The sequence below is a fragment of the Tachysurus fulvidraco genome, chromosome 6, assembly GCF_022655615.1.
Source record: "Tachysurus fulvidraco isolate hzauxx_2018 chromosome 6, HZAU_PFXX_2.0, whole genome shotgun sequence".
Classification (NCBI taxonomy): domain Eukaryota; kingdom Metazoa; phylum Chordata; class Actinopteri; order Siluriformes; family Bagridae; genus Tachysurus; species Tachysurus fulvidraco.
Window position 1 is genome coordinate 19,351,250 of NC_062523.1, and position 27,800 is coordinate 19,379,049.

General features: G+C 37.8%; 1 protein-coding gene across 3 annotated transcripts in view; it reads right to left on the bottom strand.

Annotated features, from left to right (window-relative positions):
* Nucleotides 1-27,800, bottom strand: part of col4a2 (collagen, type IV, alpha 2) — a 59,698-nt gene that overhangs the window by 4,895 nt on the left and 27,003 nt on the right. For 2 of the 3 annotated variants that reach the window (XM_047814515.1, XM_027164727.2), the window contains exons 5-39: nt 15,585-15,719; nt 15,404-15,448; nt 13,586-13,702; nt 13,376-13,444; nt 13,154-13,189; nt 13,007-13,060; nt 12,098-12,133; nt 11,949-11,990; nt 11,781-11,837; nt 11,645-11,689; nt 10,196-10,246; nt 10,072-10,107; nt 9,947-9,991; nt 9,473-9,524; nt 9,165-9,275; nt 8,934-9,077; nt 8,642-8,713; nt 8,357-8,508; nt 8,182-8,254; nt 7,981-8,087; nt 7,527-7,710; nt 6,645-6,689; nt 5,913-5,987; nt 5,696-5,794; nt 5,347-5,568; nt 5,056-5,217; nt 4,763-4,933; nt 3,436-3,579; nt 3,191-3,319; nt 2,424-2,605; nt 2,240-2,303; nt 2,013-2,087; nt 1,792-1,899; nt 1,501-1,608; nt 794-865 (exon numbers count right to left, since the gene is read on the bottom strand). In XM_047814515.1, the coding sequence (XP_047670471.1) occupies nt 794-865; nt 1,501-1,608; nt 1,792-1,899; nt 2,013-2,087; nt 2,240-2,303; nt 2,424-2,605; nt 3,191-3,319; nt 3,436-3,579; nt 4,763-4,933; nt 5,056-5,217; nt 5,347-5,568; nt 5,696-5,794; nt 5,913-5,987; nt 6,645-6,689; nt 7,527-7,710; nt 7,981-8,087; nt 8,182-8,254; nt 8,357-8,508; nt 8,642-8,713; nt 8,934-9,077; nt 9,165-9,275; nt 9,473-9,524; nt 9,947-9,991; nt 10,072-10,107; nt 10,196-10,246; nt 11,645-11,689; nt 11,781-11,837; nt 11,949-11,990; nt 12,098-12,133; nt 13,007-13,060; nt 13,154-13,189; nt 13,376-13,444; nt 13,586-13,702; nt 15,404-15,448; nt 15,585-15,719 (3,319 nt within the window). The remainder of the gene's footprint in view (nt 1-793; nt 866-1,500; nt 1,609-1,791; nt 1,900-2,012; nt 2,088-2,239; nt 2,304-2,423; nt 2,606-3,190; nt 3,320-3,435; nt 3,580-4,762; nt 4,934-5,055; nt 5,218-5,346; nt 5,569-5,695; nt 5,795-5,912; nt 5,988-6,644; nt 6,690-7,526; nt 7,711-7,980; nt 8,088-8,181; nt 8,255-8,356; nt 8,509-8,641; nt 8,714-8,933; nt 9,078-9,164; nt 9,276-9,472; nt 9,525-9,946; nt 9,992-10,071; nt 10,108-10,195; nt 10,247-11,644; nt 11,690-11,780; nt 11,838-11,948; nt 11,991-12,097; nt 12,134-13,006; nt 13,061-13,153; nt 13,190-13,375; nt 13,445-13,585; nt 13,703-15,403; nt 15,449-15,584; nt 15,720-27,800) is intronic. The other variant, XM_047814514.1, reaches the window with a different exon arrangement.

The window sequence follows — 27,800 nt, forward strand, 5'->3', positions numbered from 1 at the left end:
GTAATGGGTGGGTGGGATCACCTGCAATGCAGAGAGCTTTTCGGGTGAGATGGGTTGCGTAAATGTCCTGGAGGGAGGGGAGAGAGACACCAATAATCCTCTCAGCTGCTCTCACTATGCGCTGTAGTGTCTTCCGGCAGGATGCGTTGCAAGCACCGTACCACACAGTGATGCAGCTCGATAGTATGCTCTCAATGGTGCCTCTGTAGAAGGTGTGCATGATGGGTGGCATGGCGCTGGCTCTTCTCAGTTTGCGGAGGAAGTAGAGACGCTGCTGTGATTTCTTGGCCAGTGCTGCTGCGTTTCCAGTCCAGGAGAGGTCCTCTGTGATGACCACACCCAAGAACTTGGTGCTATTCACTCTCTCCACAGTGGCACCGTTGATGGACAGAGGAGCATGCTGAGTGTGCGTTCTCCTGAGGTCAACAACAATCTCCTTCGTCTTCTCCACGTTCAGAGAGAGATTGTTGTCAGTACACCACCCAGCCAGGCGTCTCACCTCGTTCCTGTAGTTTGTCTCATCTTTGTTGCTAATGAGACCCACTACAGTCCTGTCATCCACAAACTTGATAAAGAGGTTGGAGCTGTGTGATGGTGTGCAGTCATGGGTCAGCAGGGTGAAGAGAAGGGGGCTCAGCACACATCCTTGGGGGCCCCCAGTGTTCAGTGTGATGGTGCTGGATGTGTTAAGTTCAGTTAAGTCTTCAGCATTTCCTGATATTTGGCTGTGTTCACTGACAAAAAAATAATTTTTGGTGCATCAATAATTATAAGATTACTTTTAAGTAACTACCTGCAACACCTGGAAGGCCTTTTTGACCTTTAAGGCCATGCAATCCTGGAATCCCAACAAAGCCAGGAAAACCTGAAAAAAAAACAACTTTATCGTCACATTTCACCCCATAGTTAGTGCACTTACTGAGGGTCATAATGATTTTATTTATTATTATTATTATTATTATTATTATTATTATTATTATTATTATTATTATTATTATTATTATTATTTTCAAATATTAAAAATGAGAAGCAGTGTAATTTTTGTTCTCATCGGCGGTTGAACATTTTTCAATGTAGATGCTGACTACTTAATACTTCTAAAAGATGATTTAAAAGAGGAATGTTTCCTTTTTATCATATCAGATATCTTTCATCTATCTCCTTTCCTGTAGAACATGCAACATTATGCTATATAGTGTATATGTATAATATGCACTATGCTAACACTACTATATAGCACATGATGACCAGTTGATAACATTATCTATACACTTTTTATACTGCAATATACTTTTATTTTCATAACAGCACAGCTTGAATAATTTAAAATAATGAACTTAAATGAGGTTTAAATGAATATGCGTGTTCTAATACATTATAATTTTATAAAAAATAGAGTGATAACCTGAAATAACTTCTCTCACAATAATGCGTTTTAAAGTAATGATAAAATGATTGATTCCACATTTAGGTAACATCCCACTATTATATTAAACATACCTATTTGTCCGGGATGTCCTAGTTTACCAGAGGTCCCTGCCTCTCCTGGCACTCCTGGCCAGCCCTTAGAGCCCTGGATTCCTTGAAAGCCTTTTTGGCCATCAGCACCTGATAACAGAAAAGAAGAGATCCACTTGTGCATAATTTCTTTGTGTGTCAAATCAAGTCAAGTCAAGTCAAGAAGCTTTAATTGTCATTTCAACCATATATTGCTGTTTGCGCGAACACAGAAGAAAACAAAAACCAATAACTTTTTAGGCACAGTTACTCACTATGAATGAGTTCTCTTACCTGGTGGCCCTTCTTCTCCAGGTTCACCTTGAGTCCCTTTGGTTCCATTAATACCATCAAAACCAGGACTTCCTCTTACTCCAGTCTCACCTAGGAAACCCTTGTGACCTGCAAAAGTACAATGCATGTGAATAAAACATCCCCAGTATCATCCCACACACACCTGTTATTGATTAGAAACCATTTTTTCTAAGAAATAACTAGATATTTTATAGCATCACCTAATAGTCCAGGCAGCCCAGTTTCCCCTCTGGGGCCTGTGGGTCCTGGGAGATCGATAACGTCACCCTGGTTACCTGAAGCAGAACATGAGCTTTTGTTATTGTACGTTATTGTACCATACAGTACATCGGTCTTTGATTTAAGATTATAAAAGTACAAAAATACAATGAAGTACAAATGGTGTAAGCAGAACTTGAGGATGGAATATTTAACATTACAATATTACCTTTTAAGCCCTTGATTCCAAGCTCTCCTTTTGCTCCATAAGCACCAGGTTGTCCTTTCTCTCCCTAGGATATTGAAGTTAGTATTGACTACAAACAATCTCAATACCACAAACAACCTATAGAAAAAAAACAAATCTAAACATGTACATATTTAAATCAGTAAATGATGAGGTAAAGAATTACCCTATTGCCACCTGGTCCAAAAAAACCTGGAATTCCTGGGGATCCACTGAGGCCTGGCATTCCCTTCTGCCCAGGAAGTCCCTGAGCTCCAGGCAGTCCTCGTTGGCCTTTTATATTGCTGGGATCCCCAGGTAATCCATGATGCCCCTCTTCTCCTGGAATCCCTGGTAATCCTTTGGTGCCTAGAGTGTTTTAACAAGAAACTGAGTTATGATTCATCCGAAACATCAAATTTTGTACATTTATATTAGTTTAGTTTTATTAATTTTGTGATAGAAACATGTAGCCCACAAATGTCTACCAACAGACAAAAGTGACAATACTCCACAGTGTACAGAGACACTGTTAATAGATGAGCTTTGTGAACCTACTATAACAACAGCTTCAAATTGATTAAACAATTTTATATTACACACATTTAAGGATTTATTTATTCAGTGACAAAAACTTTCCCAGGGCCTTTGGCTAAAGAAATTCTACAACAGTTTCAATTTCATATACTATAACAATTTCTACGGATATAGTAACATTTAGAGACTAAAGATAATATAGATCTTTCAATTTTATTAAAACCTTGTTTTTAAATATACGCTTTAATATGTACGCTTGAACTTGAATACATTATATATTTCAGTATCATGAATGTAATGCTCTTTCATTTTCAAAATTAGATATTTAATGTCTTTTAATGATTTTATAATTAAAAATGTAATATCACTTTTTACTTCCATACACAGAATAACAGCAAATAAGATAAGAGTACTTACCTCGGGGCCCAGTGAAACCTGGATTTCCTGCACGTCCAGTGTCTCCTTTTTCACCTTTCATAACCTCTTTCATATGTGCCATTTCTACGACAGACATTTTACCTGCAGGGCCCATAACTCCTCTTTCACCTGATCACAGGAAAAAATATTCACAGGAAAAAACTCACCTCCAAGACAGAATTAGATACATAAAAAGAAAACAGTCTGAAGTGCGTGTCTTCATTATTATAAGAGAAAATAAGAACCTTTTTGCCCATATTGGCCCATGCCTCCTTTATCTCCTTGTAGGCCTGGCATTCCTTCTGGCCCTTTCGGTCCTTGAAGGCCCTTTGGACCAGGCCTTCCTAAACTACCTGGGAAACCTGCCATGCCCGGAGGGCCTTTTATACCTGGAATGCACAAGAGAAATTCTGATAAATATCTAAACAACAAATTTTGTTAAGGGTCATGTGAGCTGGAATTGGGGCAGATGTGACATTTTTAATGATCACAGCTACATGGGAAGGAAGATACTGGATGCTGTTCATTCATCTAGCACAGTTGTGTAGTGTGTAGAAATGCGTATGTGTAGAATGTATATTTAGGCTGTTATGGTAGTTTGTGGTGACCTTAAACCTTATTAAAATATTTTATTTTTGATTGTCCATTATATGTCACTCATCTGTAGAGCGTTTAACTACCCATATGGCAAATTCTGATCTTCAAATGAAACACAATAATGTCCTTCTTGTCCATAAACACATGCTGTAAAATTGATAGTGAACGATAAAGTTAGTTTATGATGTGTGTAAGCATATTTGTGAGTCTGTGTCATGATGCAAAGACTGGTTTGTGTCTGTGATGTGTGAAGCTCATGGGCTTTCTCTTGTGTTGTGCTCGTCTATTAGCCGGTCTTCAGGAAAAAGCTGACTGATTAGCTGGGAGGCGTGTCTGGGTTTATATTCTCCCAAATAAATGTCAAGAGTAAACAATATAAATGTAATATTAAAGTGATTATTTTGTTTAATCTGCTTAAAAAGGATGCATGAAAACATTTCAGAAATGCTTTCACTGAAAATTTACATGGATTATAATTAACAATGCAAGGAATCTTTTTTCCTTAAAACAAAGATACTCTTATATTGCCTTCTGTTTTTCACTCCTTTCACTTATAATACGTTTTTAGTTTAGAGATGGCTTTTTTGCTTTCCCTTTTCTTGGTTTAGTTTATGTGACACTGTCCTCTAGTGGAGAAACAAAAAAGAGCAAGTATGAAGATGGACACTTATGTGTTTGTCCATGCATAAAGCCTGGACATGCTTATAGGTACTCTGTTGCAGAAACTTAAATCAGACCATAGTTGTGTCCAATAATTTCCTCTAGAGGAACGACTCAGCTATGGGAGAAACAATCTGAAAGCTGTTTTGTAAAAACAATTTAAAACAATACATGCCAATATCCAGTTACATCAACTGAGTGTTTTTGTGACAATGTTTAAATACCAAAAGAGGAACTGTCATGTTTTCCTTATTCTGCACATACGATTTGCCATATGTTTGACTTTTGATATTTGTAATGTGAACATTTTCTGACCTTTAAGTCCAGGAACACCAACCCGCCCAACATGTCCGGGGTCTCCTGTATCCCCCCGTGGTCCGTAATCTCCTTGCCCAGAATCACTTCCTGGTTCACCTTTAACACCCTTTACTCCAAATGGCCCTGGAGGACCACCATCTCCTCGATTGCCTGTTCCCCCCCTAGATCCTTTGATGAACAGCAAAAAGATTATATCACTATCATGAACAGACTGTTCTTTTCTCCAATGGTATTGACAGGTCAAGGAGCTCTCTAAGGAGGTAGAGATTCAGATTATATTGCTAATCAACCTGGTAGCCCAGTGCGGCCTGCAGGTCCAGGGGGTCCTGAGTAACCAGTCTTCCCAGGGAAACCAAATAGTCCTGCTGGTCCAGGCCTTCCTGTTTCTCCTTCTAATCCTGGGGGACCTGATTCACCTTTGAATCCAATCATTCCAGGCATTCCCTCCATGCCTATAGTGTACCACAGTTAAAATTTACAGTTTTATATACAGTATATGTTCACAAAACCCAAGCTAGAAAGTAGAAGTAGGCCAGAGAAAACACTAACATCAAAAAGATAAGCTCATTCGTATTTCTCACCTGGGTATCCACTTGTGCCAGGATTTCCAAGAGAACCTTTTATCCCCTGATGTCCTGGTGGCCCTGGTTCACCTGAGGGCCCAGGAGATGCTCCTAGAGCCTCACCATTAGGACCCTTTTCTCCAAAATCACCATCAAGTCCTGGCCTCCCCGGGATACCAGAATAACCTTTGAGACCTTTTGGTCCAGGAGTGCCTAAGTCTCCACGAGGTCCAATAAAGCCTGTAAAGAAAACCATGAGATCAACAAAGAAAGGCAGACAAAAAGTTGTATACATAGTATTTTTTTTAAAAAGCAACCTGAATGGCTGAGTGTATGTAAGGTCAAAACCCTTGTATATTCAGCTCACCCATTAGACCAGGTGGGCCTCCAGTGCCCTGGTCTCCTTGAACTCCTTTAGTTCCTATAATGCCTTTATCTCCTGGAAATCCTTTTAGGCCAGGAGGTCCTAGAAAAAAAAAGACATTCATCTGACAAAGTCTGTATAAAGGGTTACAATGTGATTATTAATATTGTAACATAGCTAACAGTAAATTATGTCTATTATAGGTATTATAAAATATTACCTGGCATTCCTTCCAATCCAGGTTGTCCTTTGGGACCCATCTCCCCTGGGGGTCCAGCTATTGCTGTGCAATCTCCTGGGGGATACACCAGGACCATAAAATATGTCACGGCAAGGAAATAAATTCAAAGCCTTAACATAAACTCCAAAGTAGAGTTTCTGATTTCCTGATTTGCCATCAACAAAAACAATTGACATGTTATAGCAGGGGTTCCCAAACTAGGTTTACAGGGTTTCATATTCAAACAAGCTACAATAGTAAATTAAAATTTTATTGTTTTTTTCTATGATGACATGCTGCACTAGCATAGGAACCAAGCAATAAAAAAATACCTACTAATAAAATACACTCTACCTCTGCTCCTTCCTTGATGATATTGATGAAATAGACAACAAGAAATCGAACATGCAATTCCTAAATTATAAAATTGTCCGTGGGGTTTCATAAAACTCATTTTGAGGAAATTTTGAGGTAATTTCCTCAAAATGTTTGGGAACCCCTGTGTACGGCCATGCCCAAATAACATGTGACTCATTGCCAAGTGTGAAACAAAGCACATAACAATATAGTGTGTACAACAATATTTGTAGGTCAATAAAATCTAATATGGTGAAGGTTAATAATGTGCAAAGCATTAACAGTGACTGTGAGTAAATAAGTGATTGTGATGCAGTAAGGCACTAAGACAGAGAAGAGTTATGAAGGAATGTGACTTGTCACCGATCTAGATACCTGCTGTAATCCACTCGCCTCCTTCTCCTTGTAGACTACAGTCTCCTTCAAATGGCAAGCAAGAGATGATGACCGACAGAAACAGATAACACCACAGTAGATACAGACAGACAGGAGCTGATTGCAATTGAATCAGCAGCAGAGATTATATAATTAAATGACCATTCTTTGAATTTTCAGGGAAAATTCCTCATGGAATCCTTTTTAATGAAAACCTTCACACGTTAAATGCAAAAGTAAGGTTAAATGTGTAATTTCATCACCATGTTTCCATGAAAGGGGGTCACGGTGGCTTAGTGGTTAGCACGTTCGCCCCACACCTCCGGGGTTAGGGGTTCGATTCCCGCCTCCACCTTGTGTGTGTTGAGTTTGCATGTTCTCCCCGTGCTTTGGGGGGTTTCCGCCGGGTACTCCGGTTTCCTCCCCCGGTCCAAAGACATGCATGGTAGGTTGATTGGCATCTCTGGAAAATTGTCCGTAGTGTGTGAGTGCGTGAGTGAATGAGAGTGTGTGTGTGTGTGTGTGTGTGTGTGTGTGTGTGTGTGTGTGTGTGTGTGTGTGTGTGTGTGTGTGTGTGTGTGTGTGTGTGTGTGTGTGTGTGTGTGTGTGTGCCGTGCGATGGGTTGGCATTCCATCCAGGGTGTATCCTGCCTTGAGATAGACACAGGCTCCCCGTGACCCGAGGTAGTTCGAATAAGTGGTAGAAAATGAATGAATGAATGAATGAATGTTTCCATGAAGTGCGGATTCCATAACTTTAAGCATAATGAAAAAGTAAACAGATAATGCAAAGAATGCAGATCAAATTAGAGATAAGAAATTGGAATTAAAGAATGAGAATGATGGAAGAATGAGATGAAGCAGAAAAGGCAGAGTGCATACCTGAAGTACCACGTAAGCCTGGGTGTCCATCATAACCATCTGTTCCTGCATCACCAGTGATGCCCTTAGCACCCTTAGGTGCTCCGTTTACTTGACCAGGTTCACCTGCTGGGCCTGGGAACCCCGGTGGACCAGGCCTTCCTGGGTAGCCTTTCTCTCCATGCTCACCAACTGGCCCTTCTCCCTGCAAACAGCACAACACAGACTGTAGCGATTCTACAGTGGCAGGCCTAATCTACTCTTACCATCAGGAGAGAGCATTGATTATCATAAAAAGATGAAACAATCAGCTTACTCAGCAAATAAAGTCCTTTTTTGTTGACATAACATCACATTACTATTTTTCTTTCACACCAATCACAATTCCACACTTAACTATTAGTACTTTTACTGAAGACATACAATTAAATCAATACATTAGACCAGGGCTCATAATTGCTAATGAGAAACTCACAGGAAGACCCTGAAGTCCAGGAGGACCATCTATTCCTCTAGTTCCAGGTCTGCCCTGAGTTCCTCGTTCACCTGGTCTACCTGGGTCTCCTGGTTCTCCAGGTGATCCTGTTTAAATACATAAGTAGAAACACACACAAATTATACATTAGTTTTTCTCTATAAAATAAACTAAAATCATAAAGTATTATAATAAATATACCTTTCTCTGTAACCTCTACTCTGTCTCCCTTCAAGCCTTTAGGTCCAGGCAGTCCATCTGTCCCAGGAAAGCCCTGATAAAAAAAAATAAGTTATGATTTCTAATGGTTCACAATATGACTAAAGATGTTGACTGGAACATATCTTCTAGCATGACTGTAATGCTGATAACTAACATCCAAACCAATTAAGCCTCTGATTCCCTGGTCTCCCTGATCACCCTGTTGACCCTGCTCGCCTACTACTCCACGGTCACCCTGATCACCAGCTGGGCCACGGGGTCCAGGAGGGGATATTTGCAAAGTGCACTCACAATGACCGTGGTCACCTAAAAAATGGTACATTTACTGTAAGTAATACAGTTTATGATGATTGTAATGTATATTCATCCTACAGTTATACTGTTTCATGAACAGTTTAACAAAGGCTTTAAGACTAAATTCAATAGTCAATTATCTTACCTTTTTGTCCTTTCACTCCAGCATTTCCTGGACGTCCATTTAGCCCTTCAGGCCCTCTTAAAACAACACCCCCTGTGGCCAAACAGATTCATACTGACAACACAATCTTCTAGTACTGATGACAGGTTTCAGCTTTGTATTGAATATACTGTATGTGTTTATATATGGTTTCCTATCTGAGAGTGTTTCCCTTTTAGAATAGTTAGAATTAAAGCTTATTTAAAAGCTAGCTCCAATACATATTAAAACAAAATGCACAAAATGTCATATACAATGACTGTTATATATTTACATGATTGTTGTGGTCCAGGTGGTCCAGGAGGTCCTAGTAGGCCTTCAAATCCCGGTGGCCCAGGTTCTGTGGCTGGGACACCATTTTCCCCAACATCACCTTTCCTCCCCTTTTCTCCTTTTGGTCCAAAAGGGCCAATTAACTCTGGAAATATAGAAACAATAATAGTCAACAAATAGTCACAATAAATGCTTGTATTAATTTTTTTTCTTTACTTAGGGGCCAAAATACCTATTAGCGGTTCCTGAGCATCTGACCCAGGCAAACCCATTAATCCTTTATTTCCTCTGAGACCATCAGACCCTGGTGGCCCACGTTCTCCCGGGGGACCTGGTGGGCCGTCTTTAGGTAAAAATGAACAAATGGAACGGCAAAAGAAAATTTGCACAGGGTTAAAATACTGTGTCAAAACCACAAATCAGGGTATTTCTTTGAATGCAACAGAGACCTTGATCCCATAAACAAACATGTATTTCTGATTAATAGAATTTGAAATGCTGTCGATGAACATTTGGAGTAAAAAAGATATACTCTGTTACCTCCAAGGTATCCACCTGTATAGATCACCTCTCCTGCCTCTCCTGGCTCCCCCTATTGAAGAATTCACATGTATGCAACATTCAAAATAGATATCCTATGCAGACACTGCTGTCAGAGTAACAAAAATTACACATCCCCTCAGCCCCAGAAAATCACATGGCACTAATCAGTCACCCCTGTTTCCTGTTTCACTCTGATTTGCACCACTATTTAAATTCTGGTTTCTTTGTACCTCATTGTCATGTTGTATCTATTTGTTGCTTTGCCTACCACAGACTGGACCATAGTCTGTACCATGGTCTGTAAGTTTTAGCTGCTTTGAGTGTATTCATCATAGCACCCTAAACAACAAAGCCCTTCACTTGCATCCAATACCTCTAAGAACTACAGCTCATATGCAGCCAGTCATCACCAATTTTCATAAATAAACTCTTTGTTTAACAGTGAAAGGGGTCACATTCAATAATACATACCTTGCTTCCTGGCTGCCCATGAACACCTGGATCCCCAGCTTCACCCTGGGAAAAATAGAGATGGAGTGTTTAAGAACATCGACAGCATTTCTCTGTAACAGATGATGTAATAATCAATAACATACCTTTCTTCCTGGCTGGCCAGCATTTCCTGGATTGCCCTATTAACAATTGAAATCTATGAGAAACATGTTTTTGAAAATATTAGTAAAAGGACCTTATTAGACAAATAAATATAAAAGTGTATACCCGGGCTCCAGGAAATCCTTTAACTCCTGTCTCTCCTTTGATATGAGCCCCCTTGAAAAAGACAAATGGCAGAACGTTTATTCATACATCATTAGGACTTCTTTCTGCTGCTCCCTGTTCGGGATCACCACAGTATATTTACATTTACATCTACAGCATTTGGCACATGCCCTTATCCAGAGCAGCATACGAAAGTGCTTTTAAATCTCTATCATTGAATACATTAACTCTGGTTCACTAGATTACAGACTTAAAACACAATGAGCCTAAAGCACTGTTCAAAGTTTTTTTTTCTTTTCTTTTTTCACATAGTCTGCATATTAGATGCTGGATGCCCTTCCTGATGCAACCCTCACATTTCTGTCTGGGCTTTGGACTGGACTGAGATTTATCTCTGCACTGCTGGGTTAACTCCCTGCCCGGGAATCGAACCTGGGCTGCAGCAATGAGAACGCGGGATCCTGCCGCTGGTCCACCAGGAGGCTAATTTTCTTGTATCATAAGTACTAAAACATATTCATCTGTAGCTATGTATTATATCCTTGATTCTGCTGAGGTTTAATGTCATATACTTATAATGTCAGTAACAGGGCTTTTTGTAATAATTAATTAAATTCTGTTAGAATGCAGGTTATAAAGAGACTCTTTTTCATTTGCCTGGACTGCTGTAATGTACAAATGAAAGATTTCAAAGATGTTTAAAATTATACACGCAAACTCACCAAGTGTTAGGCCACCAAATGTACAATCGATTAACTATAATTACCATATTACATGATATTAATCAGGCACCGACACATCAATGCTTTTAATTAATTTGTCCTTGCTTTCAGTTACATTTTTTCTTTGATTGCAGTTTAAAAGTCTTTAGGTTTACAGGTAACTACTTGTGATTTCATGTGTCCATCGTTGCCTGTTGTTATTTGCATTAAATATATGTTTGTTTGTTTTTTTAACTTTTATTAGATTCTTTTTATCTTGCATTTTTGTCAAAGAGCTAACTACCTATCAGTAAGATATTAATGTACTTTTTTCTGCATAGATACCTAAATAATGCTGTCTGGGAATACTGTTAACACAACATCACCAAAGATATTCCTTATTCTCAGCAGGTCTCACAAGCACAAATTTGGACAAATCTAGACAGGTAATGAGGAACTATGTAAAATAAAATATTATTTGATGCAATTTATAGTCAGAAAATTAATATTATTTTATCAACTAAAATGATCAAAATGTGTTAAGTTAATCTACATTTATTAAGACTGGAAGAAAACAAAAACAGGGTTAGGTGCTAGCTTGAAGATCATATGATAAAGATCATGGTGATTTGGGAGTTTCAGGCATAGTTGTGGCATTTAAAACACTATGAGCATTTGTATTTTGTTTCAGAGTATTGCCTACTTGAGGAGGGAATATCTATGTGAACTCATTCATGGTGTAACTTACCAAATCTCCTGGTTCACCTTTAATACCTTTCTCGCCATTGGGGCCCTGTGTACAAAATATTGATTGCTGTTAAATTACTAGACCTAATGATTATGCTTTAAAATATATAATAATCCACACCAACTACATGACTGACCGGAAATGGACTGGATAACTCATCAGTCCCTTGTGGCCCTGGCGCTCCAACATCCCCCTGTGGTTAAAACCAATATTGCATTTCAATTATTAATACAATCAACAAATTCTTCATCACAATCTAATGAACCTTACAGTGTAGTGGGAAACCTTGATATATTCATATTACCTGTTCTCCTTTTTCTCCAGGATAGACTACAGTTGGACTGCCCTGTATAAAGATGACCAAGAATCTGTATTGATACCTTTCATACTCATCAGTAGGAGATCTAATATATTATGACTCATTATTTGTCTGACAAAATGTTTTTGGGCTACCTTTGGTCCTGGAAGTCCTCTATAACCCTTTTCACCCTATAATGGAAAAGAGTATAAAGCCATTACAAAATGTAAAGTACAATTGCCATTCACCATAATCCGATCAAGCAGATTGGATCAGCCAATCAGAACATGGCGTGTTTACACTTGCTACACTTCTGTATCCGGACATCTGATGGGATCTCTCTTTTCCACATAATATTTAAGTCTGCAGAGGAAAAATTAAGTGGTGTTTTTTTTAAAATACATTTTCAGTCGCAGGTAATTTTATAAATTGCGTAAAATGAGAAGGTTAGGAAAGTTTCAAATATTACTAAGGTGGATAGCTGGAGTAATGGAAACAGTAAAAACAAACCTATGGGTCCGGGATTGAGTTTCGAGGGCTGTGGTGGGAAAAATGTGTACTTTACAGAGAATAAACTAAAAATGAATGGTTCAGCTACTTTCGGGTGCAAAAGCTAACTTTTCATTATAATTGAAATGTCCTCAGCCCTTGATTGTATCACAAAACCACACATCTATGTGGAGAAAAGAGTTGCTAGTAACTTATGCTTATGTATATCATCAGCTACAGTATACCTTCATACACGGGTTTATTTCTGTAGCTACATTCAGGCTTAACTTGATTGCTTTGCTTCACAATGATATAAAAGTCTCACAGCTCAAGATGGCTGGATTGCCTTTACATTATACTAAGATCCAATTACAATGCTTCCCCGACTACCTCCAAACTAGGACTCATTATTCGAGAACATTCCGATGCCAAACGCGTTTACACGTTTTGTTTTCTGTGCGTTTGTGGACAACTTCCAGATACAGGTCACATTTTGATGCTAAATACAGTATACTGTAAGCAAAGCCTAAGAGATATATAGAGTATAAATGAATGAATTAATATTAGACACTCACCTGAACACCTGGGAATCCTGGTCGTCCTTGATCCCCTTTGTTACCTGGAAGGCCCTGTGTTAACAAAGTAAAAAAACATAGTATTTAAAAAAAAATACTGAACAGGACCTATAAAATATAGGAACATTTAAGTGACGCTGAACTCACAGGGTCTCCTTGATATCCTGGAAGTCCTGGTTCACCCTAATTTAAAATAAAAGATGATAACTATATACCGATATGAATTTGATTATGTACAGAGTTATCTATTACTTCCCTGTTCCAAAACCTTAGTCAAACTTTTTAAATGAATTTAAATGAATTTAAAAAGTGATCTGTTTTTATAATCATACTACTCCTTGAAGATAATCGTCTCTGTTCCATTCTCACCCGAAATCTCTCCATGTAAACGCTGATCTCCAGGGGGTCCCCCTTTTCACCCTTTAAGCCTGGCTGACCCTGCAGAGGAATTAATAATTAAAAAATAGTGACAGAGATAGAGAATATGATATAAGGTTGTAACGCAACATAAAATCTACATGCATTAAAGTTGATGTCTAACGTCATTCTTTCCAGGTAAAATAGATACACTCCACATACTTTTATTCCAGGAACACCAGTGTTTCCTCCTCGACCAGGTATTCCAGGATCTCCCCGGGTACCATTGCAGCCATCAGCACCAGGTTTTCCTCGAGGGCCTTGTTGGCCTGGGTGACCCTGCATAGAGGAGAGGTCAGAAAATTAAAATGTAACACACATTGGATGAAATACAACACATATTGTCTAGAATGTGACATGTTACATGAATATGTGAATTATTAAATGTATGTAACAACATTCATTTTTGTGTGTGTGTATGAATGTAAGCATAAATATATAAGCAAGAAATATTTTATGAACCCTTTAGAATTGCAAACTACATTTATATGAATATCTTATATCTTCATGATAAAGTTATAATAATCAACAAACCCAATCTGTTTGAACCTATAACAAATTATTGTATTGTTGGTGTAGTTCCTGAAGACAACATCAAAATATACACAAAATTTGTAAAAAAAAAAAAAAAAAAAAAGTAATTTTTTTTTTTAAATATGTGACTTTAAAAAAGCTATTCTGAGTTGGTTCATCTGGTGTCTAATTAATGAGAAGACAGGATTTGTGGATTAGAGCTACTTTGTCCTATAAAAAGAAGCATCTACTGATCCCATGCCTTGCAAAAGATAGATCTCAGAAGACCTCAAAGAGTTTAGATATTCATCTCTACACTGTTAGACAATCTATCTATAATTAGAGATTATTTAAAACTCTCCATCGAAGTCAGCCAAGATGACTCAAAGTACACACTGCGGAATTTTCAATGAAGTAAAGAGAACCCTAGAGTGAAGTACTTGAAGAAATGACTGGAATTTGTTAATTCACTCCCTCAGATCTACCAGCACTGCTTGACTGGTCCCACTGTCTGGCAGAGTAAAAGGTAGGTGTACAGAAAGACTCTTTTCTGTTCTGGCACCGAGGTGGGGAATGAACTTCCCCTAGATGTCCGAACATCTGAGTCACTGGCGTCGTTAATCTTCAAACGACGAGTAAACCTTTCCCTGTTTGTTGAATGTGTATATTTAAAAAAAACCCAACTGAGCAGTTTTAGGTTGATGGTATCCTAATTCTGTAACCTGGTGAACCAGTGATAAAGACTTAAAAGCACTGTTGTACGTTGCTCTGGATAAGGAGGTCTGCTGAATGCCATAAATGTTCGTCTAAATGTTAACATCTCTCTTAAGAAAACATTACAAAATCATGCCATCCACGGCAGAATAGCATGAAGAAAGTTGCTGCTTTCCAAAAAAAAAAAAAAAAAAAGTGTGATCTGGGCTTTTTTGGGCCCTGGACCACTTTATATCAGTGAAGAAAAATGAATACAAAGTTTATCAAAATATCCTACAGGATACTGTCCGAGAGTCTGAAGCTCTGCAGAAGTTGAGTGATGCAGCAGGGCAATCGTTCCAACCATGAAAGGAAATCCCAAATATTGTCAAAAAGACAATCTGCCTTTTGTAGTGACTGAGTCAGGGCCCAAACCTTAACCCCACAGAGATGCTGTGGAATCACCACAAGAGAGCTGTTTACACCAGACATCCTAAGAATATGGCTGAGCTGAAGCGGTACTGGTCCAGGTGCTGGTTTAATTGAGAATGTTTGTTGGGATGTGTTCAATAAAGAAAAGAAAGTTTATAATTGTTTATGTTGTTAGCTTATGCATATTGTGTTTGTCAATATATGTGACTGAGAAAGATTCGATTTATATTTTTTGTCCAATCAATATAGAAAATCAACTAATTTTATAGGGTTCACATGATTTTTCTTGCCACTTTATGAGACCGACCCAATAGTTCCACAACAGAAAGAGAAACCACTCACTGGTATACCATCTCCTCCTGGAAACCCTGGACTTCCTATCAATCCCTATAGAAACAAATAATAAGCGAATTGGATCAAATTTGTTAACTGACACAATTTCACCACTTGTTTTACCGCTTTACATTAACACTATTAAAATCTTAAATAATTTCCATTGAGAGGCTGTGTAAAGTTGACCCACCTGAGCCCCTTTCAGTCCTGTGATGCCTCTCTCACCCGAGTTACCCTTCTCTCCCTTCAGACCTTGCAGGCCAGGGTCACCTACTCGTCCTGGAGGCCCTGTGGGGCCCTGAGGTCCAAGGAGGCCTGGCTTGCCCTGTAATTGAAAAAAGAAAGACATTACACAAAGACTATAGTGTGTATTATAGTGCTGAAGTTTCAGAGAACACAGCAAGCCATGTATAAAATTCATATTGAAAATATTTAAGCAGAGGTAGTGCAATTATAAGTAACACTGGCAACTGTGTTGGACGAACCAAAGTCTCACCTTATTAGCAGAAAGAGAAGAATTATAAACCTAGAATTCTATGTGCAGAATTTTCTGAAGACAAAAACAGTTTCTGTGAAACTGATATTACAACACCACAAAAGAGAGATATATTACATCATTTGTATTTGTATTATTAAAATGAGCAAAAACATCTATCTATTTTATAAGTCACTATTTGTACATGATTACATTACTGTCACCATGTTTATATCCTGATATAATACACATGAGCACTAGATGGCAATATTCACACATATTAATTTGTACCATGTGGCCATCTGGTGGCTTGCAGAACCATACCACTCTGGAACGTTGCTATTTCTCCTCTCTAATGACAGATGGCTCTGCTTTATTTTAACTGTGCCTCAGATGGTGAATTTCTTAAACAAAAAACAAGCTACTTACTGAGCCCCAGCTGAAGCTGAGCTTTGCATCAGTTAAAATACCTATTGATGAAGCAAAAAAGAATTTAGTATTGTTAGGTCCTCTTGTTCATTCCCAACCCAGGTAGAAGCTTATTATACTACGATTTTGAAACCATATAAGAGTTTTAAGAATATTTTATAGTATATTTTAATTTATTACTCAATGAAAACTATTCTCATTTTACTGGCTTGTGTGTGTGCATGTGTGTGTGCATGTGTGTGTGCATGTGTGTGCGTGTGTATGTGTGTGTATGTGTGTGTGTGTGTGTGTGTGTGTGTGTGTGTGTGTGTGTGTGTGTGTGTGTGTGTGTGTGTGTGTGTGTGTGTGTGTGTTTTCTTGCAGCTGTCTTGTGTTTAGGGCAATAATGAAATCATTTATTTATGTAACATATTTCTCATGTTTTCTCACTTGTGATTGAGATAGGGTTAAATATTAACAAGTATCAGCTCAATGCAAAACTTCAGTTGTACACTTGTAAATAATACATTGCTAATTCTTTCTTTGACCCTTTATCCTGGCCATGGTCAGAGTGGATCTAGAGCTAAACCCAGAAACACTGGGAATGACGCAAAAATACATCCACAATGGGATGTCAGGCCATAGCAGTGCACCCTGTACATACATTTACACACAATGATGCCTAAAACAGTTGAGCAATCCTTAGTATGTTTTTGGGAGGTGCGAAACAAACAGAGAACCAAAAGGAAACCTATATGAAGATGTGGAGAACAAACACAGAAACAGATTGTAACCTATGGTCAGGACTGACCCAGGCATCAGTGAGCTGTGAAAGACTAATGCAACTTGCTGTGCCACCATTTTGCCATAAGTACAATACTATTTCAAAAGATAGAATTCAATTTTGGACAGTCCACAGAGAAAAGCTGATTTTTAAAATACATTTATACAATTTTTAGAGCACACAAGTCTGTAGTGGAATCTGTGTGTTGAGACTTGCATTGTGCTTGGTAATGAAGCTGAAATAGCCCACTTCACTGACATCTGCACTGATAGCCAAAGCTGCTATCTCAAATACGCACTTGAAACACAGTCCGTCTACATCTGCTCCTGGCAGAATATGGGCGCATAGAGAAAGATTAGAGGTGTAGTTAAGGCCAAGGAAAAAAACATTTTGGTGTGATGAAAGGAATGGGATAATAAAGAAGAACTCTGGGGTGTGTGGGTAGGAAAAGTTTCGTTGACAATGAAAATATCACACGCCTTAGCTCTAATACATACTGAATAAAACATTCCACATAGCTTCCTTATGTAATAAAAAAGTCATAGATGAAAGTTCATTTTGGTTTTGCTTATAATCTATACCCACAGCACTCATATAGCATCTTTCTTACTATTTTTGCATACTATCCATTATGTTCAATGATGGATACAGTCATTTATGTACCTCTTTATTACTACATTATATGTTTGCACTACACATATTACATGAAATCTATGACTTTCCAATAACATCTTCCTGTTTTGAAAGTGTCTCCTTATTTTGTATTATTTTTCACTCACTTCACTGAATAAAATAATCATGGGAAATAGTGTAGTAATATGGGGTAGTCATAAGGGGAATGCCAAGAAATAGCTGATTAAGAAAAAAATAGTGTGAGAATCTGTGAGAACTTTCTTTAGATCTAAATCACAGATCACAGATCTCACAGACCAGTATTTCAGAGAGCTAGGGTATAAAAAGGGCACAACAATGATTATGCGCTTTAATTCTGAAGTAATGGTTCAGCATTAAAGCGTAGAAATGTTCTAAGTCATTTAGAATGATGAATAAGAGGATCCCTGGGAGAACATTTTTTTGCCATTCTTGAGGTTCTGACCTGGAGGTTTGGACCATGTCCAAAACAACAGGAACTGTTTCCCATAGGGCAAAAGTTGCAAATGTTTTCCCAAGGAAAGGCAGCTTAATATACAACCACTTCATCGTAGTTAGTGACCTGGAAAAGGTCTTATACAATTGCTATTCATATTGCAGTGGGTTATACTGTGGCTTTGTGTGAGTGCCTTAATCAAAAGTAAATCCAATGTGGGTTGGATATTTTTAGTAGGAATAATGTAAAGACAAATTAAGAAGATTCATAGCAGGTATCCATTTGCGTAAACATTGCGTATCAATTAGAGATTTAAAGTGCTAACTGCTTATTAAATAGGTTTTTTGTTTTATGCTAAGCTAAGTATAAATTGGCCACTTATGCATTTCCTGTTATAACTAACAACCACAATTTGCAGTGTGTTTTCAAAAAAGGACTGTGGTTTAATAAACACTTCCCAAAGGTAGAGAGGATGTTGGTTTTGACAGGTTGCCACTATTAAACTGTCACTGTACTGTATGTCAGGCACTGAGACAGGTGTTCTGTTAAACCACTGACACTTCTCCATTTGCTCATGCCAGCAATTGGATTTGAGGTTTTCTCGCAATGGCAGCACTAACACGGTGTTTCAGCAGGAACTGTGGTTTGAATCATCACAAATGGAGACTTGGAGAGCCTTCAAAGGTGGAAATGTTTTGACTGTCTTTGCTCATAGATGTGGACATGCATTATGCATATTAATATAAAAAAATCTGGATAGAAATGAAGCCCAAACACAAGGCCCTGATTCTTTGTTGTTCCATATCTCTATCACACCTATCAAAATGTTTATACGGGTTTGCCACTTGGTCATGCAGTTTTGCCTGTGTGACCTAAGACATGTTCCAGATAAATAGAAATAACTCCAAATGTTCCAAACATCAGTTTGTTAAATCAGTATATTTTATTGAAAAAAGTTCCATATTTTACCTTACCTGAGACAAAAATCTCGCCACTCCTTCAATATCTGGCAGCAATCTCTGCTCTGATGTCAGTGTGTGAACCGCAGTAAAAGACTGAGATTGTTTACATTCTTCTATAACAGGATGCTCCTCTCTCGGAGTGAACAATAAACACTAATTTAATACACAGCAACAAGACATTTGGTATATAAGCTTTTTACGGATCATCAAATAACAGTACAATGTATATTTCAAGATAGGAAATCTCTCTAAAAATTTTAGAAATTAAATTTATATTTGCAAGTCTACTAGTGAATCTTACTGTTGTGTCACTCATGTCAAGCCTCTGGGGTTTTATCAATATTTGATTCTACTTCCATTGTGGGAGATGTGGTATGCAGCCCATTCCATGTGGACGGCTGTCAACACTATCAGGTGCAACAGATTTCAAGCCCTCAACCAAGACAAAGAGGAAGAGAAAAGAAAACAACTGAGGTAGTGTAAAGAGGCTTTATGATTTGCTCCCAAGTTAGTCACAACACAGAGTGAAAAATAGACAAAAGTATATTGATGCCAACAAATATAGTTAAGTGGGATAAAGTTGTTTTACATGTGGAGTGGAGTTGATAGTTTGAGCCGGAGACAGAATAGTGTAGGTGAATAAAACAGCAAAGGAAAAGACATTATACAAGAGAGGTTCGATATGAAACAAATGTTCAATTGTTCAATATGAAACAAATGGTCTGAAACCTGACAGGATGGGTGTGTACAGGTGCCAGTGTGTGTATGTGTGTGCAAACCTGTGTGTGTGAACTTGTGGGAATCTGAATACCATGAAGACCATTTGATTACAAAGAGGGCATTTCAAACAGAAAGAGGTTAAATGCCTTTTTTAATTTCTGTACTTTGATATTTAGATTTTATTGTTGCAGATATAGATCTGAATGGATTCGTGATCTGAGTGGATGTGAGGAGAAAGAGCATGATAAAAATGACAGGTTATATAGTTGATGGCATGTCCAGTCCCTGTGGAATGAGCAGGAAAGCAAAGAAACAGCTGTAGCTTTAACACAAAAGCAAAGGAAGGGAGTAGGCTACTGTATGGCACTTTTAAACCCTATAGAAAAAACAAACAGAACTCCTAAAGATGGTGTGTGATGAGGTGATTACTCAAATCAAAGCTGGTGAAAGGCTGAAAGTATACAGCATATATCATCATGGTCAGGTTAAACTCTCAGCACTCTCAAATTTAGAGAAATGAGCAAAACAATCACAAACCATTTCCTGTTCCTCTCACTCTCTTCCTCAGCCTTATGTTGTTCTTTCCTCTTCACACAAATCTCCTGTTTTTCACCATCTCACCCCATCACCTCCCCTGGTCTCTCCCTTAATCTCTTTACTTTTTTCTCATTACCTGTTGATTCTGTTAACTGATTTGTCTTGCTCTTACTCCCAGGTAGGTTAAGTCATGCTTTTCATTGTATGCTACCAGTAACCATCATTCTCTTAAGTCTTCTTCCATTATAGTAATTACCTGGAATTTGTCTAAGGAAAAAAAAAGAAAAAAAAATCATGACAGGCCTCCAGAAGGAAGCTGGGGTGTAGAGGAGGAGGTGATTAGTAATAGGAATGGTATTAACAGACAGTAATAGTAGCAAAGCATCTGGTGGCTGCATAAACTGGTGTGCATATCAGAGTAGGCATTAGTATCCAGACATGAATATGATAGCCTTTTTTTGCATGTCACAATGTGCCAGACAGATAACTTCATATATAGTTTCTAATTTCTAATTTCATATGTGCTAAAGAGAAAAATTAAGAACAGTTAAAAAAAACAAAAACAAATCAAGAACAAACAGAAAACACACTAATCTTCACATTCTATCATCTGCACTGTTGAGTAAAAATGGCCTGACAGCAAAGTTGCACCTCTACAGTTCATTACCAAGATGCTGAGAAGTGGAGGTAGCAGAGGAAGTGTGAAACTGTGCAGGGGGTAATGCCTCTTTAGAGTTACAGTTAATGCCTTCTGGTTTAGGATTTAAAAATGAAATTGCCATTAATTTTTTTTAATCATCTTAATTTAATGGCAATTTCATTCTTCTTACATTATTATTAATTAAATAAAACATTGGGTAGTAAGGACATCATAATCCCAAGCTTGGGTTACTGTTCATGTGTTTTCTCCCAATAAATCTGATGCCTAAATATTAATACATTATATGTATGTATTAATTGCATATATATATATATATATATATATATATATATATATATATATATATATATATATATATATATATATATATATATATATATATATTGTGTATTAAAATTAAGTGTTACTAAACCTAACTGTGTTTTCTTTAAGTTATGCAGTAAATGCACAGCAGCATGTCACTGACCAGTGTTAAACAGACTTTCATTCGTTCTGAACAGTAATGAAGTTTGATTTGACTTAATTATGTTAGAATTAATCAATATCTAGTGAGTTTCCATATGTACACTTCATCCCAGTGCAGCAGATGTAACACGTCAATGTGCATTCCATTAATGTGAAGAACAGGTTCTACGAAATCCATGCAAATTCCAGGTCTCCCTGCCATGCATGTGTGAGAGCTGTAGTCTGTTCCAGGGCAGAGATCCAAGCAGTAGTATTGTGTGCCTTAGTCCCGGATCCTATTAGTCATAGGAGCTGATCTAAAACCCCAAAGCTGGCCCGTATGTTCCTTACGCCCCCACCCAGACACACATGCTGTCCCAGAGCTCCACAGCACTGGCGTGGGAAACTGAAGAGGAAAAAATGGAGAAGCAGAGACAGAGAAAGAGGAATAGCAAGAGAAAAATGGGGAACATTTGGACTGTAAATCTATTTGATGCATATTGTTTTTTACTATGTGATGAGCACAGTGTTAGTGTGTGGGGAGGGTGACACGCAAGTAGAGCCGGTAGTCTGCGTTAAGGTAATGAGATTCTGACAGACATGCTGGCAGCTTGCAGTGTTTATCAAGGTAAAAACATCAAAGAGACACTCTAGAACAATCTGAGATAATATACTCCCATATCATAGAGGTTCAGGAGTTCTTTAGATAGTTCTAGCTTTCCGAATGTGTTCTTCTTGCAGTCATACTAACTGAAGAACCAAACTTCCTAAGTGTGTACATTTAAGACATTAAACATAAATCTAGAAATTAGAAAAATCTTGGAAATCTGCAGTCTGTGGCCCATTTTTATAAAACAATAAAGGATCTCAAATTGAACTATTTTATTACTCTAAAGAAATCTGCTTTTCAATCTGCTTTTAATAAATAAAACTAGGAGCTTTCTGTAACTGACTGCACACTGAGGGTGTTCTCTGGCCAATGTCAATTGAGCTGCATGTTGCTGTCTTATTAGCACAGGTCCCAGTATCGGGCCTTCATGCTATCCTCATGAAGCCTTTTTTTTTACACTTTGCTCAAGAACATGCATGCTGGAGGTCCTGTTGTAGCGCTCTGGCAGTTCTTCTCCTGTTCCTCCTGATGAGTAGATATCTGTCCTGTTGTTGGCTTTTTGTCCTTCTATGGCCCTGTTCAGTTCTCCTCGTGTAACAACAAAGCTCCTGGTATCTCTTGAATCTGTGCTGGGAGACACACCAAATCTCCTTGCGACAGCACATAAGGATGCGTCATCAACACCTGTACAACCTAGGTTAAGGTACTCCTTCCTGCTTCAAGCAGCGACAAGGGCCCTAACAAAATACAAAACTAGAGGCAAACCATTCAGGAAGGACAAGGAGAGAGCAATTGTCTGTGGCCACCACCTACAAAACAGTTCCCTTTTGAGGGGTTGCCTTGCTGTTGCCTGCTTGTGCACCTAGTTACTTTCATTTACACCAAAGCTGGTGGAACTGATTCATAATCACTTCTAACTGGACAGAATAATATTACTGAGGTTTAATTGACTCAGTATTATACTGTGATGGTTAAGTGTTCCCTTACTTTTTTTGAGCAGTATACAGTATATGAAGGGTCCAAAGGTCTGGACAACATCGTTTGATTTGACTTTTTCCCCATTTAAAATAAGGTTTCAAAAGTGATTGATTGTACTATTTGAAACAGAAAAACAGCTCAAGTGCATTACAGCAAAAAAGAATATATCTAAATGTATATGTAAAAAGAATGTTTTGAGCAATATCAAGCTGTTTTCAGCAATTAGCATTTGTAATTTAAAGTATTGCATTAAATTAGAAATGAATACAAAATAGAAGCATTCTCTTTAGTGCTCTCAGAAATATGGAACCCACTATATTTACAGTCACATGGACGGAATAGTTGCTATATCAACAATTAGACTCTGACACTGAATGTAATCCAGTTCAAGTTACTGTTTCACAAAGAAAAAAAGACTTAAGTTTGAATTGTAATTGAGATGATTTTGTCAAATTTTGCAGCACATATGCAAAACAGTGTCGAAATGTCTAAGTGGTTCTTACGTTCTGAATGTACATATAGTTAATGTCCAATAAAATCTAAATACAAATATGCACAATTTCTTTATTAACTATCTACTACTCAACTACTAACTAAACTTTACACATGGCCTAGTGTGATCACGTCAGCTTTCATTCTAGCATAACTAGATTGGTAGAAAGTCTAAACTACTGGTTTCCAACCCTGATTCTGGATAACCTACTCCCTGCTCCATACACACTTAACTAGCTGATTTCTGGCCCTTACGGCAGGGTATGTTGGGAGCAGGAAAAACACATCAATGTGCCAGACAAAAGGACCAGGGTTGGGAACCTGTGTTCTAAAGCATTTGAAAAAGAAGACTAAAAAAACTCATAAAGAATTTCTTTAACCATCTCTACATGATCAATGGCAGTTATATAATATGTTATGGAATTTAAATGTTTATAAAACTGATGTGTGGTAAACAAAAGAAATATGTGACATTCTTATCTAAAAGTCTCCATTAGTCTGGCATTTGCTTGACCCGAACTTGGCCTTTACATTCTTCAGATAAACTTGCTCTTGTCTTAGGAAACACAGCAAGTCAAGAGTCATTTGAAGCAAACAGCAATCAGCAATGTCATTCATTGTAAGAAATGTACAATGTCATGACTATGTTAGCAGGTACTACTACAAATGTTTACTATCAGTAAATTGGTTATAAATGAAAGATTTCAAGCATTAAACGTTTTTTTTAATGAAAATGTAATTTGGTTCCAAAAATATCCATAATTTGGCATACATGCAGAAGCTACAAATAACTGAACCAGTAGACATCCTGTGCTCATTTGCCTATAATGAGAGTTGGCTCTGAGAATGCCCTGAGAGCTGTCCAGCTCCCCGTCTTTGTCTTTAAATGGTAAACTACAGCTTCAGTTTGTTCAGAGACCCACTAGGTGCCAATAAACACAGAGCTGCAGAGACAGAAAGCAAGACAGCAATAGAAGAAGAGGGAGAATTGGAGTGTGAGGAAGTCCAGAGCTGCATAAATGTGTGAAACAGACAAGCGGAGGCTAAGACACACACAAAAACCCATATACAGTCACATTCAACCCTCTTCAGGTCAACACAGTTTGCACAGCAGTTTAAAACAATCAGAATATCCATATCAGGAGCTGACTAATGCTGTACATTGGACAGGAGACATATGGAAATGGACATCTCTGCTAAAACTACAGCTGTTTTGTTTTTGCATATTTTTCCCCCCAAAAGACCTACAAATAAACTACAGTCATTTGAGTTTCAACAGAAATCTTTAAACAAACAATGTCAGATGTAAAACATACAATATGAAATAAATCTGGTTTGATGTTGCCTAGGAGGGCACTGATCTCTCATGGGCAACATTAGGAAAAACTTTATAACCTAAAATTATGGGAAATCTCCCATATCTACCAAATCTGACCCTTAACATCTATCATCAAAAAATATTTTGGGCCTGGAGCCCAGGGGTCAGTGTATTAGGCCAAATGTTTAGGAAGTCATTTCAGTTCACATTTAATTTGAATCTCAACAGACAGTCGGTTCCCATATTTCTACATGGACACTATTAGAATATGATTGGGAATGGCAGGATATAAGAACTCGGACTCTTGCTGCTCTTGCTTTTCAATGTTATGTAATGTTATGAGCCACAATGAAATCTATTACTGAAAAGAAGAAATGCCTGTCTAAGCTTCCCAATAAATGGATTCTTTATTCATATCTGCAATTTTTGTATCTGTGTGCAAAGCCTGGGATGTATGGTCATATTTACATGGATCCTCATCATGAAGACAAGTTCATAAGCATAAGCACAATGGGATCATGTGGAGCAGGAAAATGCATGTGATATTTTTAGAGAAACCCCAGTTGTGGACTAAAGTTGGTTTTACCCTCCCCTTACAGGCTTTCTTTTTTTTATTTAGGCTAAGACTGATTTTGTGCCATAAATGACCCTGTTATTTGTGACAATCTACTGTAAATACATTTGTGGTCTGGAGGGGAGGTAGCTAATCATCCCCTCAGACTTTTTCCTTGCTGTTTTCCCCCCCAATGAATTATTTACAAGATACAGGGTAGGCAAAGGGAGAAGAGTAACAGTCATGGTTTGCATTGTTAATTTAGTAACTGATATCTCTCATTTGGGATGTCTTGAATCTAAACAGGAAAAATGAGGATATGGGAGAGGATGGAGGGCAACATGTGGGTGTCTTCTAATGTCTTCCTTCTGAGAATTTTGTTGCACTTAGATCACTCTGGCAGGACATCCACTGTACAAATGTGTGTAGGTGAATAGGTAAAAGGTTTCTTTTTCCACACTGGTTCTGTTCACTTGGACTTATGCTTTAAAATCAACACCCTCATAGGAACGTTTCCATCAAAAATACAGTTGTTCCAGAGTATTTCTTTTTTCTTTTTTTACACTCAACAATAAAATAAACATGAGAATAAGCACCTAATGATCTACTTATAAACTGTTCACAGGTGGCTTTATAAAAGAATTGGCTGTAGTTTGGCACCATTTCTAGGTGTACTAACAAACCTATGATCTAAAGGATTGGATGAGACATGGCTATGTGTTCTTTCTGTAATGATTCTGTTGTGTGAAATTCAACATCCCACACAAAACCACAAACATTTTCTCACTGGAACATTTATCTTCTGGTTAAAAAATGAAGAATATATCTTGGATTCCTAATACAATCCTCAACACATCATAATGTATTCATTCGTCAATTCCTTCATCTTCATTAATAGCTTTATACATGCCTGTGTTGGATCTAAAGCCTATTCCAGGAGCACTGGACACAAGTGTATATGCATTAAATGGTTTTGGAAATTATTTGGTTTCAAAATATGGAAAATAAAGTCTTACAAATTAATATTATCATAGCAGCGAAGCCTTTAGAAATAAACAGTGGTGTAGGATGATAGAGCAGACAATGTTTGTGCACATCTCATTTTTCAGCACTGCACTGGATCTTTGCTTGACTTTTAAAGCCGAATTCTTTTGCTCTCCAGGGCATGTATTCACTACACTGTGAGCTGGTGTTTATGCTGCTCTTATTATGTTTAGACTTGGCCATAATTAGTCAACCAAACCCGTGCAAAACCATGTGCCTCAGACCTCTGACAGGGATGACTATATAGTTATAGCTATAAAGTTAAAGTCTAATCCAACCGAAGCTTTTTATATTATCAATTTTTCAAGCTCATTTAACAAGTATTTCAATCCACTCCATTTGTGTTAGTAAATTTAAAACTAATGATCTAAAGATTAATGTAAATGTCCTGGGAAAGAATAAGAAAGTGGGTGGGGATAAGATAAGAGTGGAAGTCTATGTGTAGGATTATGTGCTCCCATGCATATGTGTGAATCTGAATGTCTGTGTCCTGGCTAAGGCCTCCAGTTTCCCAGAGGTCTTTGGGGCCAGCCACCTGTGCAGTTGTCTCAGAATTCAGGAATGGACTGGGCCCAGAGTGGAGACAGGGCCCAGCTGTATTTTGAATGAACATACAGGAGGGGACTACAATATGAGGGAAAAAAGCTACACAATCTATCTAATCACTGAGTGTATTGTTTATTCATTAGCTCATATCCTAACACAAACTGAAATCATTGTTTATTATCGCTTCTTTTACACAAGAAAAAAAATTTATCAAACTCATAAAGAATTGCATATGGCATCATCGGGTGAAAGATTTTTTCATGAATCTCGCATATGTTTGGATCCAAATGAAAAGATTTACTGCACACAATAAACAGAGATACAAAATAAGGCAAATCCAGTAACAAATCCAGACAAGCCAAAGGCAGCAAACTTAGCCAGTCATAGCGATAATTAAAGTAATTACAAAAACAGACTTCAAACTGGAAAAGCTATCCAATAAACATCAGGCTAGGAATCTCAATAAAGCATGGAAACATTGCATTTCAATTCAAAATCAACCAAATCCTATGCAGTGAGCAACTGTGTGCAGAAACTCTCACTTTCTCATGACACCTGACACCCTCTCCTAGTTCAGCTGTTCTAAAGCCAGCGTGCATTAACAGACTAATTCAAAAATCTGGGCATGGATTCAAAAGTGGGCAAGCTTGTCTGCCAGGATGTGCCTTCTGGTGTAAATCACTAAAGCTTGCACACTTGAATTGAGAGAAAATATTGTTCTGTCTATCACCAGTATGGTGTAACACACTGTTTCAAATCAGTAACATCAGTGCACAAATTACCTTGT